The sequence below is a fragment of the Miniopterus natalensis genome, chromosome 12, assembly GCF_054644295.1.
Source record: "Miniopterus natalensis isolate mMinNat1 chromosome 12, mMinNat1.hap1, whole genome shotgun sequence".
NCBI classification, from domain to species: Eukaryota; Metazoa; Chordata; class Mammalia; order Chiroptera; family Miniopteridae; genus Miniopterus; species Miniopterus natalensis.
The window spans coordinates 58,043,944-58,059,327 of NC_142092.1; the positions used below are offsets into that span (position 1 = coordinate 58,043,944).

At 36.4% G+C, this 15,384-nt stretch overlaps 1 protein-coding gene across 4 annotated transcripts in view; it reads right to left on the bottom strand.

The window, feature by feature from the left end:
* ECPAS (Ecm29 proteasome adaptor and scaffold) overlaps positions 1-15,384 on the bottom strand; it is an 82,798-nt gene that overhangs the window by 34,673 nt on the left and 32,741 nt on the right. For all 4 annotated transcript variants that reach the window (XM_087822828.1, XM_087822827.1, XM_016213708.2 and 1 more), the window contains 11 exons: positions 12,740-12,821; positions 10,472-10,591; positions 8,710-8,795; positions 8,407-8,485; positions 6,560-6,609; positions 5,455-5,521; positions 5,241-5,363; positions 2,861-2,964; positions 2,332-2,455; positions 1,261-1,341; positions 104-323 (listed from right to left, as the gene is read on the bottom strand). In XM_087822828.1, the coding sequence (XP_087678954.1) occupies positions 104-323; positions 1,261-1,341; positions 2,332-2,455; positions 2,861-2,964; positions 5,241-5,363; positions 5,455-5,521; positions 6,560-6,609; positions 8,407-8,485; positions 8,710-8,795; positions 10,472-10,591; positions 12,740-12,821 (1,136 nt within the window). The remainder of the gene's footprint in view (positions 1-103; positions 324-1,260; positions 1,342-2,331; positions 2,456-2,860; positions 2,965-5,240; positions 5,364-5,454; positions 5,522-6,559; positions 6,610-8,406; positions 8,486-8,709; positions 8,796-10,471; positions 10,592-12,739; positions 12,822-15,384) is intronic.

Here is a 15,384-nt window from a genome sequence, read left to right on the forward strand (position 1 = left end):
ATAGTGAAGAGAGAGAATAATTTTGCTATAAATTCTTAGCTGAGTTAAAATTAGATTTTCCTTAAGTGCTGTGATCTCGGTCCTCAGCACCACGACCTCCTACCTCCGACCCCTGCCAACAGCTGCTGGAGCAGGCCGATGTAGATCTGAACTGGGTTGGTTTCTCCACTCTTGGAGGACGAGTGTGTAGCCTGGCTGCCTGACATTAAAGTCCGTATATAGCGTCCAATGGCGGGGGCGTGATCTTGCATATCTGCCAAACTCTGAGAGGTGGGCACCACCCCCGCACTGTGAGCCAGGCACATTCGTAAGTACAGAACTATCTAAAACAGAAGGAAGAATAAATACCATGTAAGTTTCTCAAAAAAATCAATGTGGGAGGATAGTCTTCCAAGTGACAGCTTCCAGTTTTGATTCCTCCACCTCCTTAATAAAGCTATTCAATCCTCGCAGAAGCATAAAAACGAGACTTAATACATTAACTGAAACTACCATAATGGAGCAAAATTTACCTAACAAGCTTTTCTAAATCCAAAGAGTGTTCTTTAGTGGCGTTTAACAGAGTTAAAATGCAAACTCAATTCTTAAAGTCTAAAAAATTACGATGAAAATCATTATATTTTAAAAGGTGCATGTGAGAGAGAGACTGAGCAGAAACCTGAGGCAAATAACCTATTCCTGTGGAACTCCAGTTGTATTTAATCTCCACTAACACAAGAATTTGAAAAAATTGGCTCTAATCTTCTAGAGAAGAGCAAATATGACACCATAAAAACCTCTGATATAAACTAGCTGCTAAGGAGTCCTCTGAAAGCTCTTTCCGTGACAGCTAAGATAAAACAGGCAGAAATTTCACTGTGGGGAATCTTACTCTTGTCATTTAATTAACACAAGGCAGTGGCCTAAACAATAGAATTTCCCTTAGTAAATGTGATAAATGAATCTCTCTCTTCAACCTTCAAAACTAGATAACCCAAACCTCAGCATATTGTTGGCTTTAAAATTCAAATCTAATTTGCTGTAAAATCTCAGTAGTATTCAATGTGGAACATCCAGTTCTTTCACAAAGAGACTCTCACTGAGATAAATATATCTATAGACTATAATTACCAGTACTGTTTTTCTAATAAACAACCATAAAGAACTATGACACCACAATATGAGTTTAGGACATGAAAACCTCACAGACATTTCTTTGGGTGTGACATTACCTTTTAGAATCTTTCTACAAAGCAAAATAGAAATATACACCAATCCTACCTCTCCAAAGGCTGCTGGGTTAAACGGAAGGACAGTGGTCCCAGTCATGTACTTGGCTGGAGTTTTCATTCGATGGGAAGCCTAACAAAATAGGCCCAAAGAAACACAATTACTGAAAAATGGAGCACACATGTCCTTCCTCAATTCAAAATAACTGTACTTCTAGCTACATTATTGTCTGCTACTACTGTTTTTCTCTAGTCAAAACATTTTTCCATTAATCATGCTGATTATTCGGGTCTCTCAGACCCTAAATGACAGGTGTGCTGCGTTTTCGTCGTCATGTTTTTACTGGCTTGTTTAAACAGAATAAACCTACTCCAGGCATCTACTGATACAGCCGCCCCAAGTCACTGCACGCAAGTTCTTTTTATTAACAGTGGAGACAGGAGGAAAACATGAGCACAAGAGCATCTTCTGACCACAAATATGACTGTGCCATGGAGTGCTTACTACTGAACTAAGCCACTATCATGGCTGCTTAGTACTGAACCTCCAACTCCCTTAAGATGTCTACCTGAGCAAAGAGCTAGGACCACCAGTAGAGGCAGAGTATGGTAGAGTACCCAAAAAAACACTGATGTAAAAAGTGGAACAGAATCAGGGCTGTGGGTCAGGACTGCCAATACTCTCATTTGTCAGCAGAGAACACTGTCAAAACAGGAGACTTTGCAAAAGCAGGTGTGATGTTCTCTTACGATTACAGTGGGAAAATCTGAACTGCTCCCTGCATCCTTCTTAAACTTACGGCGCCTTAAATAATGTCATTACAAATAAAAAGGAAACATATTTTTAAGCATGTCATACCAAGGGGGAAATTTTCAAATACAGCCAAACTGTTGAAGAACATAAAAGAAACTGTAAGCAATTCCGATGTGGGCAGAACAGATCAATCACACTTGAGAACTGTATTTCCTCCTTCTGTACCTTCCTCTTACTGTAAATACTGACACTGTTAGAAAATACTAATCAACACTTAGTGGCAATATTTTAAATGTGTCGCCTAAAATACGTTTATTTTCATCATCCACTATATAACCCAAACGAATTACATGAAGCTAAATGCCGTACCTTTTCTTGAATATAATATACCATTTCAGGGAAAGAAGGCATCTGCTTAGAAGCACTTTCTTTTCTGTTTTTACCAGGAAGACACCTTAACACTCGTTGTGCTTCTCCATGAACTTCTTCCCGTCTTTCAGACAAATGAGAATAAAAAGTCAATTTCACCAATTGAAGGATGATCATTTGAAGACAAAGAACAGCAATTTTATTTGGCAGCTGGAGTTTTGAGAAAATGTCTTAAATATATTCTTAGCTATCTAAGCAGAGTCATATAATACATTATAAGATATTACTTCTTTTTGGCAATTTCCTGAGATTTGAAGAGTCACGTGGCTTGCATCTTTGAATTTTACCCACAAGTAAAAATAAAACAGGCTATGACTACAGGTAACTATTATACCAAGGGTCATACTTTTAACTCTTTAATAAACTGCTTCTAAATTCCATAGACCAACACTGCAAACAACTAATTTTAGTAATTTTTGAATAAATTTAAAATGAACCCAAATTCAACTTAACACCTTTTAAAACTTACGGATCTCCTGCAGCTAGTAAGAGCAAATATCTGGAAGGTATATGATCTGAGGGGAACACCGTACTGGCAAATTTCACAGCCACTTGTCGAACTTGAACTTCAGGCTACATGACACATAAACACACACATGAAAAAACACACAGATTAAAAATAATTACCAACAGCTCATTCCAGTCAAGATAAGTCATCTTAATTTTAAAAAATCAAAAATTAAGTTGCTATTTCAATAAATACGTCTAAAAATATAAAATCAGGACAAAGCATTTGTCCAAAATCTTTCATTGTGTTGTTTAAGTCTTTGGACAGTGCCCTGGCCAGTGTCGCTCAGTGGTCAGAGCATCAGCCGTGCGCCAGGGGGCCGAGGATTCGAATCCTAGTCAAGGGCACGGCCTGGGTGGCAGGGTCATCCTGGCCCCACACAGGGTGTGCTCGGGAGGCAACCAATCATTGTCTCTCACACAGATGTTCCTCCCTCCCTCTCCTGCACTCTCTCTAAAAAAAATCAATGGAAAAGTACCCTTGAATGAGGATAAACAAAAGAAACCTCTCTGGACAGTGACATTACTTTAAAAGTACGTTTATGACCTAAGAGGACTTTCCAAGTAACGCAGGAAAACCCACAGAGACCACAGCTGGAGGAGCTCTCTGTACACGCACATCCTCAGCCAAGCCCTGGGACCAAGGTCACGGTGACAGTTTCTGGCCACCGTCTCTGCTTCTCCAACTCTCAACCTGAGTCACATGAGTGAAATTAGGGTATTTTACAGGGAATACAAACCGAGTTTATTTGGAATCCCTACAAATTTGAAGCAAAATATCTCCTGCTTTTTCAGATAAGCTCTAAAGTTAATACTGACTCCAAAGCAAAGTTTCAACTACATAAATATATTCAATTAACTTAGATAGACTAACAATCTCTGAATACAAAGTTCAACCAGAAAAGCAGACTCTGTGATGCTAAAAGCTTTCTTTTCAGGTACCTTGCCCCTAGGTCATTCCTCCAGTCACAACATAAGTAAGATGGGAGATATTAAGAAATATATACTGTCCCATTTATTCTTATTCTTGCTCTTTAGTATCCTTGAGCTACTTGAAAGAGCAATGATATTAAGGACTAGTCTATATAATTTAGCCTAAGGTCTGGTTACCTTAAATGTACACTGAGAAAATAAATTACCTCTGGCTTGGAAATACAGTTACATGATTTCACCTGCACATATAACAGCACCCGCACGCATTATGCAAGCGTCACACTTCCTTGTAGGGCTATCTAGAAAAACTTTTAAGTATTCTAACCTTCCAAATAAGCCTACCCTTCTTTATCCATGATATATGACCATGAACCATGTACACCAAGGGCATGTGACAATGGGACTCTATATAATAAGCTTTCTGAGTGTACATAATTATCCTCCCATACTTCAACAGAAACCAGATCTTAATAATTCCCTCAATATATTAAATATGCCAGTCAAATCTCAGAAAATACAATTTATATTAATCTTAATACTTTTGACATCATTCCCTCCTCTAATCTCCCTCACTTTCTACTCCTAAAAATGCAGGACAAAGAGCTGACTAAAGAAAATATATATTAGTTTATACTGTATATTGCATAGTATGTATACATATGTGTACATACGTGTATATAACTACAGATACTCAAAACTGTCCTACAAAGGCCCATGAAAAGCAGATAAAGAGGACCAGAGGAAGAAGAGCACGTGTGACGGTACTGGCTTACTTTCTACCGACTTTTTCTTCAAGTTTTTCTCTTTTTTTAAAGATATTTTACTGATTTTCAGAGAGAGGAAGGGAGAGAGACAGAAAGAAACAAACACTGATGTGAGAGCATCAACTGGCTGCCTCCTGCACACACCTGCACCAAGCCTGCAACCCAGACATGTGCCCTGACCAGGAATCAAACTGGCAACCCTTCAGTGCACAGGAGTATGCCCAACCAACTGAGCCACACCAGCCAGGGCCCCCAACTTACTTTGACATGTAAACTTTGTCTTTCTTTTCCTCTGCTTTTCTCCCCCAACATTACCTAGAGAACTCTACCCCAATGGAATGTAGTAAACAGCTACCAGTTAAAACAAAACACTTCCAAACTGCAGAATATGACATTAAGAAAAGTTTTCCAACATGGAAAGCTTTAAACATAAAGCTTCTGTGAACATCACTACTCCTTCTTCCCTAAAATCAGATTTCCATCACAAAAAACTAAAACTATGTAGATCATACATCACAGTCCATGTGAAAGCAAATATTCCTCTTAATTATCAGGATAATTCAGGAGAAGAGCAAATGAAACTTTGTTCTTAAAAATGTCAGATGTATATACTACCAGCCCTTAGAGTTCATGAGCTGGCCCTACCTTTATCAAGTATGAAGCCACAAGCGCCTCCATGAGAGTTCGCTGTGCTCCTTCCAAAGTGCTATAAGCTCCAACCATCATAGATAATGCTTCTTGAATAGCAAGTCGAGTCTCGGGCTCTTCCTATAAAGATAATAAAAAGTGATTTCCTCCCTGCTGGGTTTCCAGGTGAGCATCCAAACAGAAAGCATAAACTTGCCAGGTGTTTCCCTACCTTACACAGGGCTTCAAAGAGCTGCTGCACAAGAGCTATATCCTTAGTGAACAAATGGGGCATTCGGCTGTAAGAGAATACAGGACCATCGTTACCATCATAAATGTCCATGAGACGGAAGAAAACAAAATGGAACATAAATTTTCCTGAACTTGCAATTTCATTTCTGAATACCATGTCAGCGTCATTAGGTTACCTACCCAAAGAGCCAAATATTTTTTAAGTAAATATTTAATCCCTCAGCTATCTAATCCAAATAACCCTTGATTAATATACACATTATCCAGATATTTTCTTCATTATATTCCATGCATTCAGTTAACATTTCTGATTTTAATATAATGAAAATAGATCTTTAAGACCAAATTGCTATTTAAACTACAGGCTATTGCGATAAGGGGCTTTTTGTTACTTCATGCCAACAGACAAGGGACAAGGTTTGCTGACAACCCTGAGCTGTATCAGCTGATCTTGGGTGGCTTTTTTCTGAGCCCTGAAGCTCCTTTCCCTGCACAGAAAGAAGAGCAAGACCTATTCTACACAGCCCAAAGCAGAACCTGTGCAGGGGCCAAAAGCAGCACCTGGTGCCGCCAAGGGTGCACCTCTACCTCCCTGCTTTGAAGTACAGTGAAGGAAAAGGAAACCAGGAGGAACTGGAAGGAAGAACTCATACTAAGCAGAAGAAAAATTCCATCTTTGGAAACCAGGTCACTCAGAATCATAATATAACACTATCAGAAAAGAGAGTCACTAGCAAAACCCTGATAATGGGGACTATAAAGATTAGAAGTAAGTAGCAACAAGAACACTTAAGGTCAATCAAATGTCTCTAGGATATAAGAAAATGTAACCCATTATGACACGATCCAGTTCAAAATCTCATTTCAAGACTACCATTTAATATGGCAACATATCTTCAAATGTAAGTTAAAATTTCTCATATCATTCTCCTTCTACAAGGAAGACATTTCTAAACAACCTACGGCCATTAAAAACATTTCCTTTCAGAATCACAACAAACTTATTCTCCATCCATTATTAAACGCCACATAATTTTTCTTAGTTTACCAGTAGGGTATCTCTCACTGAAAAAGAGTTTACTCACCTGGAGAGTTTTCCAACAGCTGAATATGCCATTGACAGTAGCTTAGGGTCCTTGAAATTAAGAAGAAAAAAAAGAACAAAAAACAGACAAAACAAAACAAAAACACAGTAAACGGCAAAACCTTTTGCTACAGTTATATGCATTATTTTACTCCTTGGTAAACCTGGTCTCTCTCTGCCTAACTGCATGATATTAGCATCTGAACAAAACAAACAGAAAAAGTGCAAACCCAGAATCCAGCACACTACTAAAGGAAAACAAGCAAAACCTTTTACCCCCAACCACTCCCAAAGGAAAACGCAGTGGTCATACACAAAAAGGGTTCTTACAAGGTGCTAACAGCAGGATCTTTCCAACACTATGTACCTACAACACCAAAATTCACCTTCAACACACTAGGAAAACAGCTTATTAGAAAATTCACCACTCATCCAACAAGCTAAGATCCTCCCTTTTCACCCAAAATTGCAGTGAGTGATCCGTTTAATATGCACTTCTCAAGTCCTCTGCTATAAAAAATTAAAGGGATCACAGTCATCAAGTGAGTTAGTGAGGTTGCCTCCTCAAACAAATTTTACATGGTTTTATGGAAACCAATCATCTGACTGATTACTAAGAACAAAATAACATTTCTGTGAGCTGAAGTTTGTACATTTAACATAGGACTCATTCTCCCATACCTAGATGACTACTCTTATAAATTCAATTTTATGGATTCATCATTGGGAATACACACAGGCATCACCTGCGGATAAGGGGAGTAGGGCCCTGTGGTTTATCTGGCCTCTCTAGCCCATTTTTAAATATAAAAATTCTCCCAAAAAGTCCCAAAGCCTTTTTATCTCTACCAACCATCCAAAGCATTTTATAGTGTATGCCATAATAATAATCTGGTTCCTAGGCCTTAAAAACCACACAAGCACTATTCAGTAGAAGATAGGAGAGCCAGGCCCAACACTGCCCCAAAGCACAAATGCACAACAAAATGAACAGCTTTTCACTAGTAATAACATCTACTAATGTGCCTTCACTGTGTTCAGTAATGTACATGTATATCTCATTTAATGTTCACGATAACCCAATTAAATGGTATTACTAATTTCATTTTTCTAAAAAATAACAAAAGTCCAAAGAATTAAGTAACTTACCAAAGAACAAAATTAGGATTCGAACTTAATTCTAACTCCAAGTGGCAAATCTTAATCACTATTATTATTGCAAACATGCATTCATGTTTTGCTAAGACTTGGGAAAATAATGCTAACTAGAGTTCTTAAAACTTGACTTTTTTAAGCAAATTCCCCTGAAATACTGGAGATGGTAAGAGTGATACTGCATGGACAAACAACTACAATCCAAAGAATCCAGAACGCTACAATCCAAAAAATCCTCATCCAACTTATCTTAAGGAATCAAAAATTTACTGAATGCATGTTTTGTTAGAATTCTGTATCAGTTAAATTTCAGACCCCAAGAATTAACACTGTTTCTCAATATAAGCAAATCCAAGTAGACCCATATAAAAATAAATCATAAAATAAAATTTAATACTTTTCATTCCACTTTCACAGTGCCTAAAAATAGAATAAAATGTATTTGTTTTTTTAAAATGTTATTTAAAGAAGTGATATGGCCCCTCAAGATTATCAGTTTTTAATACTTATTTCTAAAAGAAAAAGAAAACGATGTAATTTCTACAATTTGTACCACTTTGAATAAAAATGTTAAGAAATGATGGAGCAATATCAAACTGTATCTAACTAAACCAACATGTAGACCAGAAAAGTTTTTAACAGAAAATACTTTAAAATATAAAATGTTAACAAAATTTGAGACAAGTCACTTACTTCTTTATATTCATTGATTAGCTTGGTGAGGCCATTCAAAAGCATTGGACCTAATGGCTTAATCTTGATTTCTGGACAACTTAAAAAGAAATAGCACACATACACAAAGCAAGATAAGAATCTCGTAATTACATATCTTTTCAGATAATTACTTATAATAATTAAAGACAACTGAAATAAATTAAAATCATCTATTAAAATCTGAAATGTTTAAAAGATTTCTTTCTAGATAAGATATACTTTAATCATTTGATCACTCCAACAGCTTGAAAACTTTATAGTCAAATAGTTCAAAAAACTTACGTTATACAAATGTGATGCACAAATTGCAAGGATAATGTTCTTAATTTTGAATTTGTATTTGTACCAAAGAGTCCATCATACACCACCTACAGTCAAGAACACCAATTAATAAGAATAGTAACGGACTATTCCCAAACATTAGGATTCAACAGCACATCTCTTGCACTACACCTTGTTCTTCGAAATTACTGCGGTTCTTTTTAATACACACACACATTTTGGCTGATAAACTTAGGAAGCCAATCAGTAGCTCCAATCAATAGTCTGCAGAGTGGCAAACACGATGGCCGATCTGACAAGTCTGCAAAACTTAGGGGTGTGTCACTAGGAAGTCACACAGAGTCCACGCTGCAGTGGGCCACCACCCTGCCACTCCATGTCCCACAGAGGACACTAGCAGATGAGATCATTTTGGGAGAATTAGGTTCATTAATTACAAATAGTCATTCAGAACAAGTTATACCAAAAGCTTCACGAAAAATATTGAAATTAAAGCATTGTAAAGTGTACAGTTGGGGTACAGGTGCTCCATATATTACATAGTCATGTCTAGATTAAAAAATATATCACATAGTAGCTGAGGCCTATGGGATATCCAGAGGGTTCAGATATTAAACATCAATATCAAAGAAATCTAAACTCCTCAAATTCCTACTTTTTATGGGAAAAGTAGTCTTACAATTTAAAAAAAACACACAACCCTCCTTACTGGTTGTTAAAATTACTAACAATATTCTGATCTTACTTAACAATAACATATAACTGGACATAGTATTGAGAATCTGCTGTATATTAACACTACACGAGGTACTGTGAGATGAAAAAGACAAGCCTTGCTATCAGGGCACTCAACTTTGTTAAGGAGTCCAGTACATACATGTAAAATGACATAGAACAATATATAATCAAGTGCTACATTATTTGGAAGACTTTTTTAAGAAATTTAATGTGATAATGCTATATTATATAGAATAATATGGTCAGATAATACAGGTAACAGAAGCAAAGGATTAATTAGAACACTAATGCTTTGCAGGGGAAAATAAAATTCATAGTGCACACACTACATGTAAAGAATTGTGGGAGTTTCTTTCACATGCTCAAAATCAAGGTGAGGTAACGTGTGACTAGTTAAAGTTATTGGTGTCTGGTAAGAAGCTGCCTTTAAAGGATTCTGTGATTGGCAGATAGAAAAGAAAGGGGTAGGGCAAACTATATAGGAGATTAAAAGTAATGCCATGATTAGAAATGGGAATGTAAAAAAAAGGAAGAATGTTTATGGGTGATGGGCAATGAATTTATCTTTGAATGTACAACTTTAGGACCTATTTTAAATACATAAAAAGTACAAATAAAGTGCACACCTACAGGATGTCTATGAATATTCTGACATAAAATTCTAGCTTCTTATTATATAATGTAGTGTTACCAAAACCAAGTCTTCTGAACCAAAATCATCAAGCAATTAACAGTGCTTGGAAAATGAAATGGAAGAAGCTCTGATAATTTTATGTTTCTCTGGAGACATAAAACAGAGTACTTTAAATCAGTCAAATATTAGAGTACCAGACACTGAGAACAAAAGTTTTATCATATAAAAGGAAGTAGCAGCCACCTAAACAAATAAGCCTTCAGGAGAAATGCTAACACAGAAGTCTACACATCAACCTACCTCCTGAATATACATTAATGCAGTTCTTTCTCTAAGTAAACTGACATAAATGTGTAAACATGCCATTTCTCCGTGGGAAGAACAAATTACCTGAATGTTAGCTGGGAACGTTTCGGCAGCTTGTCTGGAACGAAGAAGATGGGGGACAATCTTTAACTTGACTCTCGTACTAACAGGGTCCCTCTTCAGCTCTGGCTTCAGAACTGCTCCCTGTAAAAAATATTTAGGGTAGTAACAGCATTTCAAAATTATTGTGAACTGAAAAAGTCATGAGAGAGCAACTAAATCAGCAGTCTGTCAAAATATGTTTCAAAATCCTTTTTACACTCTTAAAAATTACTAAAGACTCCAAAGAGCTTTTGTTTATATTGGAATACCTATCAATATTTACTAAAGTTAAAACTGAGATGTTTTAAATACTTATTCACTTAAAAATAGCATTAATAAACCAATTACATATTTTCATAAATAACGTATTTTTAAGAAAAATGTATTTTCCAAAACAAAATCTGTACTAAGAGAGTGGCATTATTTAACACTGTCTATAAATCCCTTCACTGTTCACCTTAACAGAAGAGGGCTGGATTCTTTTATCTTCTGCATTCAATCTGTTGTGATGTTGTTTTGGTTAAAATATATTTTAAAAAGCCAGCTTCACACAGATATGTGGATGGAAAATTGGGGATAATTTTAGCCTTTTCAGGTAATTGTGGATAGTCTGAAACTATACCAAAACCTGATAAACAATCATTTGTTAAAGCTGAGCTGCCAATTGGACTTGAAATCCTTACACTTTTGCATGCTCTGTTATACTAAATCCCACTGGTCTATGTAAGTATCCTTGCATGCTTCTGTGACATCAGTGGTCAGAAAATACTGCTGAGTTTAAGCTTATGTCGCATTATAAAACATCCAAAAAGGAAAAAAAACCACCACTAACTAATCTCATCAGAAAAGTCAGGAAGTACTGACAAGCTGTCAAACTCACTCTAATGAATACACACTTTCCAAATTCCAGTTTTTGCTTGAAAGCTCAACTTTTATCACTGCCAATAAATCAGGGTGTTTTTCTTGAAGCCTCATTTTTTTTCATTTTAGAGAAATATCTGCCAATCATGTATCTCAATACCCACAGTTTTCCTGTCTACTCTTCAGATAAATAACATTACTGCTTCATCAAGGACATTTTTAAGTAAAGCTGAGTTTTATTCTCTTTTCTTTCTTTTACCATGAATGCTGACAGTGAAGAACAGAATGAATGCTAATATTATTTAGTGGCACAGCTTTGATTCATGCTAGGACCCCAGCAGTTGCACCTACGATTGCTTTTGCACCATCAGTTCAAATATCAACACAGTAAATTTTTTTTAAATGGCAATAATTGCTTGCCTTCGTGGACCCCTAACAGTCTCTCTCTGTGACCTAATAAGGGCCTATGGACCGGACCACACTCTGAGAACCAACGATCTAATCTAACCCCTTCATTTTTTATGCAAAGAACATGAGGCCCAGAGAAGTTCTGTGATTAGCCAAATCTCTCCTCCACAGTACATTTATGGGCAGCCACTACAGGAAGGCCCGGGGGAGGAGGGGGAGTGTGCCTATTCCCAATTTATTGTTCTTTCTGCTACATCACACTCAATTTAATCTAACTAGAGCTAATATGATTTTTAAAACAACTCTTCCTGGTTTAAAAATAAGCAAACAAATAATCCTTGTATGTCTGGGTTTGGACTTAGAACACAGTGAACAAACATAACTTATGTTATTGAACAAACATTTTACTTAAAGGCTTCAGAAGAAGCTACCTATTGTTCTAGATTCTAGACTAGGGGTCAACAAAGTACAGCCTGCAGGCCAAAACCATCTGTCTTAATAAGGTCTATGAGTTAAGAATAGCTTTTACACTTTCAAATATTTTTTTAAAATCAAAATAGTATTTCACCATATGTAAAAATTACATGAAATCCAAATTTCAGTGCCCCTAAAGTTTTACTGGTACACAGCCAAGCTCATTAAGTTCTCTGCGACCTATGACTGCTTTTATGTTGTCAGAGTTGAGTAATGGCAGCCTCACACCACATGGCCAGCAAAGCCTAAAATATTTACAGAAAAAAGTTTGTTGATCCCTAATCCAGACAATTATCATTATTTAAGCACCAGAACTGAAAACACCAGACCAGGTAAACTAAGTTATTACCAGATTTTAATCTACCTAGACTGGCATGGCTTAAAACTATTATTTCCTACAACACAGGTTCAGCTTAAATCAAAACAAACAAGGAAAAATGTTCAAATATACAGAGCTCATGTAACAAAGTACTTTCAGTGATGATGTGAGAACAAACAGAAACCTACCTCTTTTGTCTTCAGTGGTATATCTCCAAGGTATACCTTGTACATCTTATTAATGATGGTAGGGTTATTCCAGTCAATCAAGCTACAGAAAATTTCAACACAACTTGTTAAAATTATTTTTTTCCTCCCACATCAATGATTTCAAAAAATTATAGCCTTGATATTTGTTACCCCCCCCCAAAAAAGTTTAAAACACTCAAATGAAATGGGCAACCGACATAATAAAAGAGAAGGAAAGGGATTAACTTCATCAAAGTTTTTTAAACAGGGGGAAAAATGTCACTTATACCACCTTGATTCAGTAGATCACTGTATGCAATGGCCCAATTGGGTACCACACAAGAACACTGAACTGTTCATTCCACTGACAGGGCCCATGCCATGGAGCAGCCCCAACAGAGCACAGCTATACTATACTGGTTCAAAGAGCCCTGGGGCATGAATCTTCTGTTTAACCACTTGGAAATTCACTCACTTGGAAATTCAAATGTAATAAGGAAGGTGACAGAAAAAATTTACCCATTAAAGACACAACCCTAGGAACCTTGTAGTCCATCGTTATTTCTCAAATACTGTGTCACTATAATTCCCAGCATCACTCTTCCTTATCTATCAGCACACACTTGCAGTTTTAACACCTGATTCTACAGAACAGTCATGCTGCCATTAGTCACTGTGACAAATTCCTATGTGGGCCCCACAATAAGGTGAATTAGGATATCATGTGATTGGTGATTGGCACCCACCCTCTGCAGCAGTCCCCACCCAGTCACTGAATAAACCTACCCAATAATGCTATCCTGCATTTCTCTTGATTATCAAGATTTAACCACACTATCTTCTCTCTGCCTTTTGACACTGGTTCTGTGTTCAAGATATGCTCTATTCGTACAAACACAAATTACACTGCTTTGACTGTTTTCTAATCCCTTCTTCTCACGTAGCTTGTCAATTGGCCTCTGGATGTCCACAATCCCCCTATCTTCAAAGTCATTCTACAATTACAGCTTAGTGATTACTCACCTACACCTTTCCTCCACTGATTTCTGCTAACTAATCCTCAAGCTCCACCATTGTTTCCCTTCCATAAATAATGTAGGTTTAGAGATTTTTGACAAAACACGTTAGTAAAACAAAGTGAAAACTTACCAGTGGTTACCCATTAGGGATAATTTTCACTGTTTCTTATACATTTCCTCTCACCATCTTTCTAGTTGTTTTCTGATTACATGTTTGTTGTAAAAATTCAGAAACAATATAGAAAATAAAATTCCTTACAATCTGCACCAAATCCCTCTCTACTTTTCAGTAACCACTCACTCAGCCGTATACCTTTTTCTAGACTTCTTTCCCACGCATGTAAAATATGTGGGTGGGTATAGCACATAGGTAGATTTAAAGAAACAGATTAACAGATGCATCACCTGAAGAGATACTTTGGAATTTTTCTTTAACAAAACGGGATACTGTTCTCAACTTACTTTTTGCTTCTTAACAATGTTGTGTTATTTTATAGAAAAATGCATAAACTTAACAGACAAAATGAAAACTAATGCTTAAGCACCACATTTGTGTTTCCAACAATCCAATCCACTTGACATGGGGCAAAGAGTGCAGGCAGTTCAAACACAATGACAAGTTTTAAAGGGAAGCATTTTCATACTTCAAAACCAAATGAATTTCTTGAAAGATACCAGGAAGATGCAGTTATAAGCAACATGAAGGAATTTTAGACTTGGAGGAAATGTTAAGTACATTCTAGTCCAACTTTCTCATTTCACAAAGTCCAAGGCCTAGAAAGGTTAAGTGAGTCTTCCAAATTCAGAGAATCAGCAAGAGGCATGACCAGAACTAACTCCGGGACAAACACCCCTACTGTCCGCTGCTTCACACGCCCCTCAGTAGTAAGCCAGTCTACCCACCACACACACACAGTCAGCTTACGTTTCACCAAGCCAACCACACACACAGTGAAGTTCATTTCCTTACCCTATTACACCTACTTGTACTGGCTGCTTAGGAAGGGAAAAACTACAATGCATGGGACCTCTATAAAGCTTTATTACTTTATCCACATTTAACTGCCTTTTAGCATGTTATTATATTAAGCATTAAAATAAATTTAGATAAGAACTATTCTATAATATGATTTTTTTTCAGCCATCTTCAATTTTTGATGTTATTCTTCAATCTTTGCACTTCATTTCTCAAATCAGTACACATAACATTTTGTTTTCTGCTTTATTAATTTGCCATTACTTGGAGATAATTTACATGTTACTTTATTATTTTTATTATTACTTTGGCAGATATATAATATTGCATACAAGCACACACAATTAATTTACTTAACTATTTCTCTATTGTGGAAATCTGATATTTTTCCATTTTTTGCAATTACAGGAAATAATATGAGCAAATTTAAAACATTTTTCTAAATATAATCATTTTCTTCTTTTAAATGATTCTCTTAAGATAAATTCACAGATTTAGATAAAAGATCAGAAATACTTTTATGATTCATTACTTACTGCAAACTGCTTTCCAAAAATTATTTCAATCTATAATGCAACAGGACCTTAAATGGAGTTATCAACTGTTACACAATTTTACTTACCAATGGGTACAAAGCAGTATACCACTGC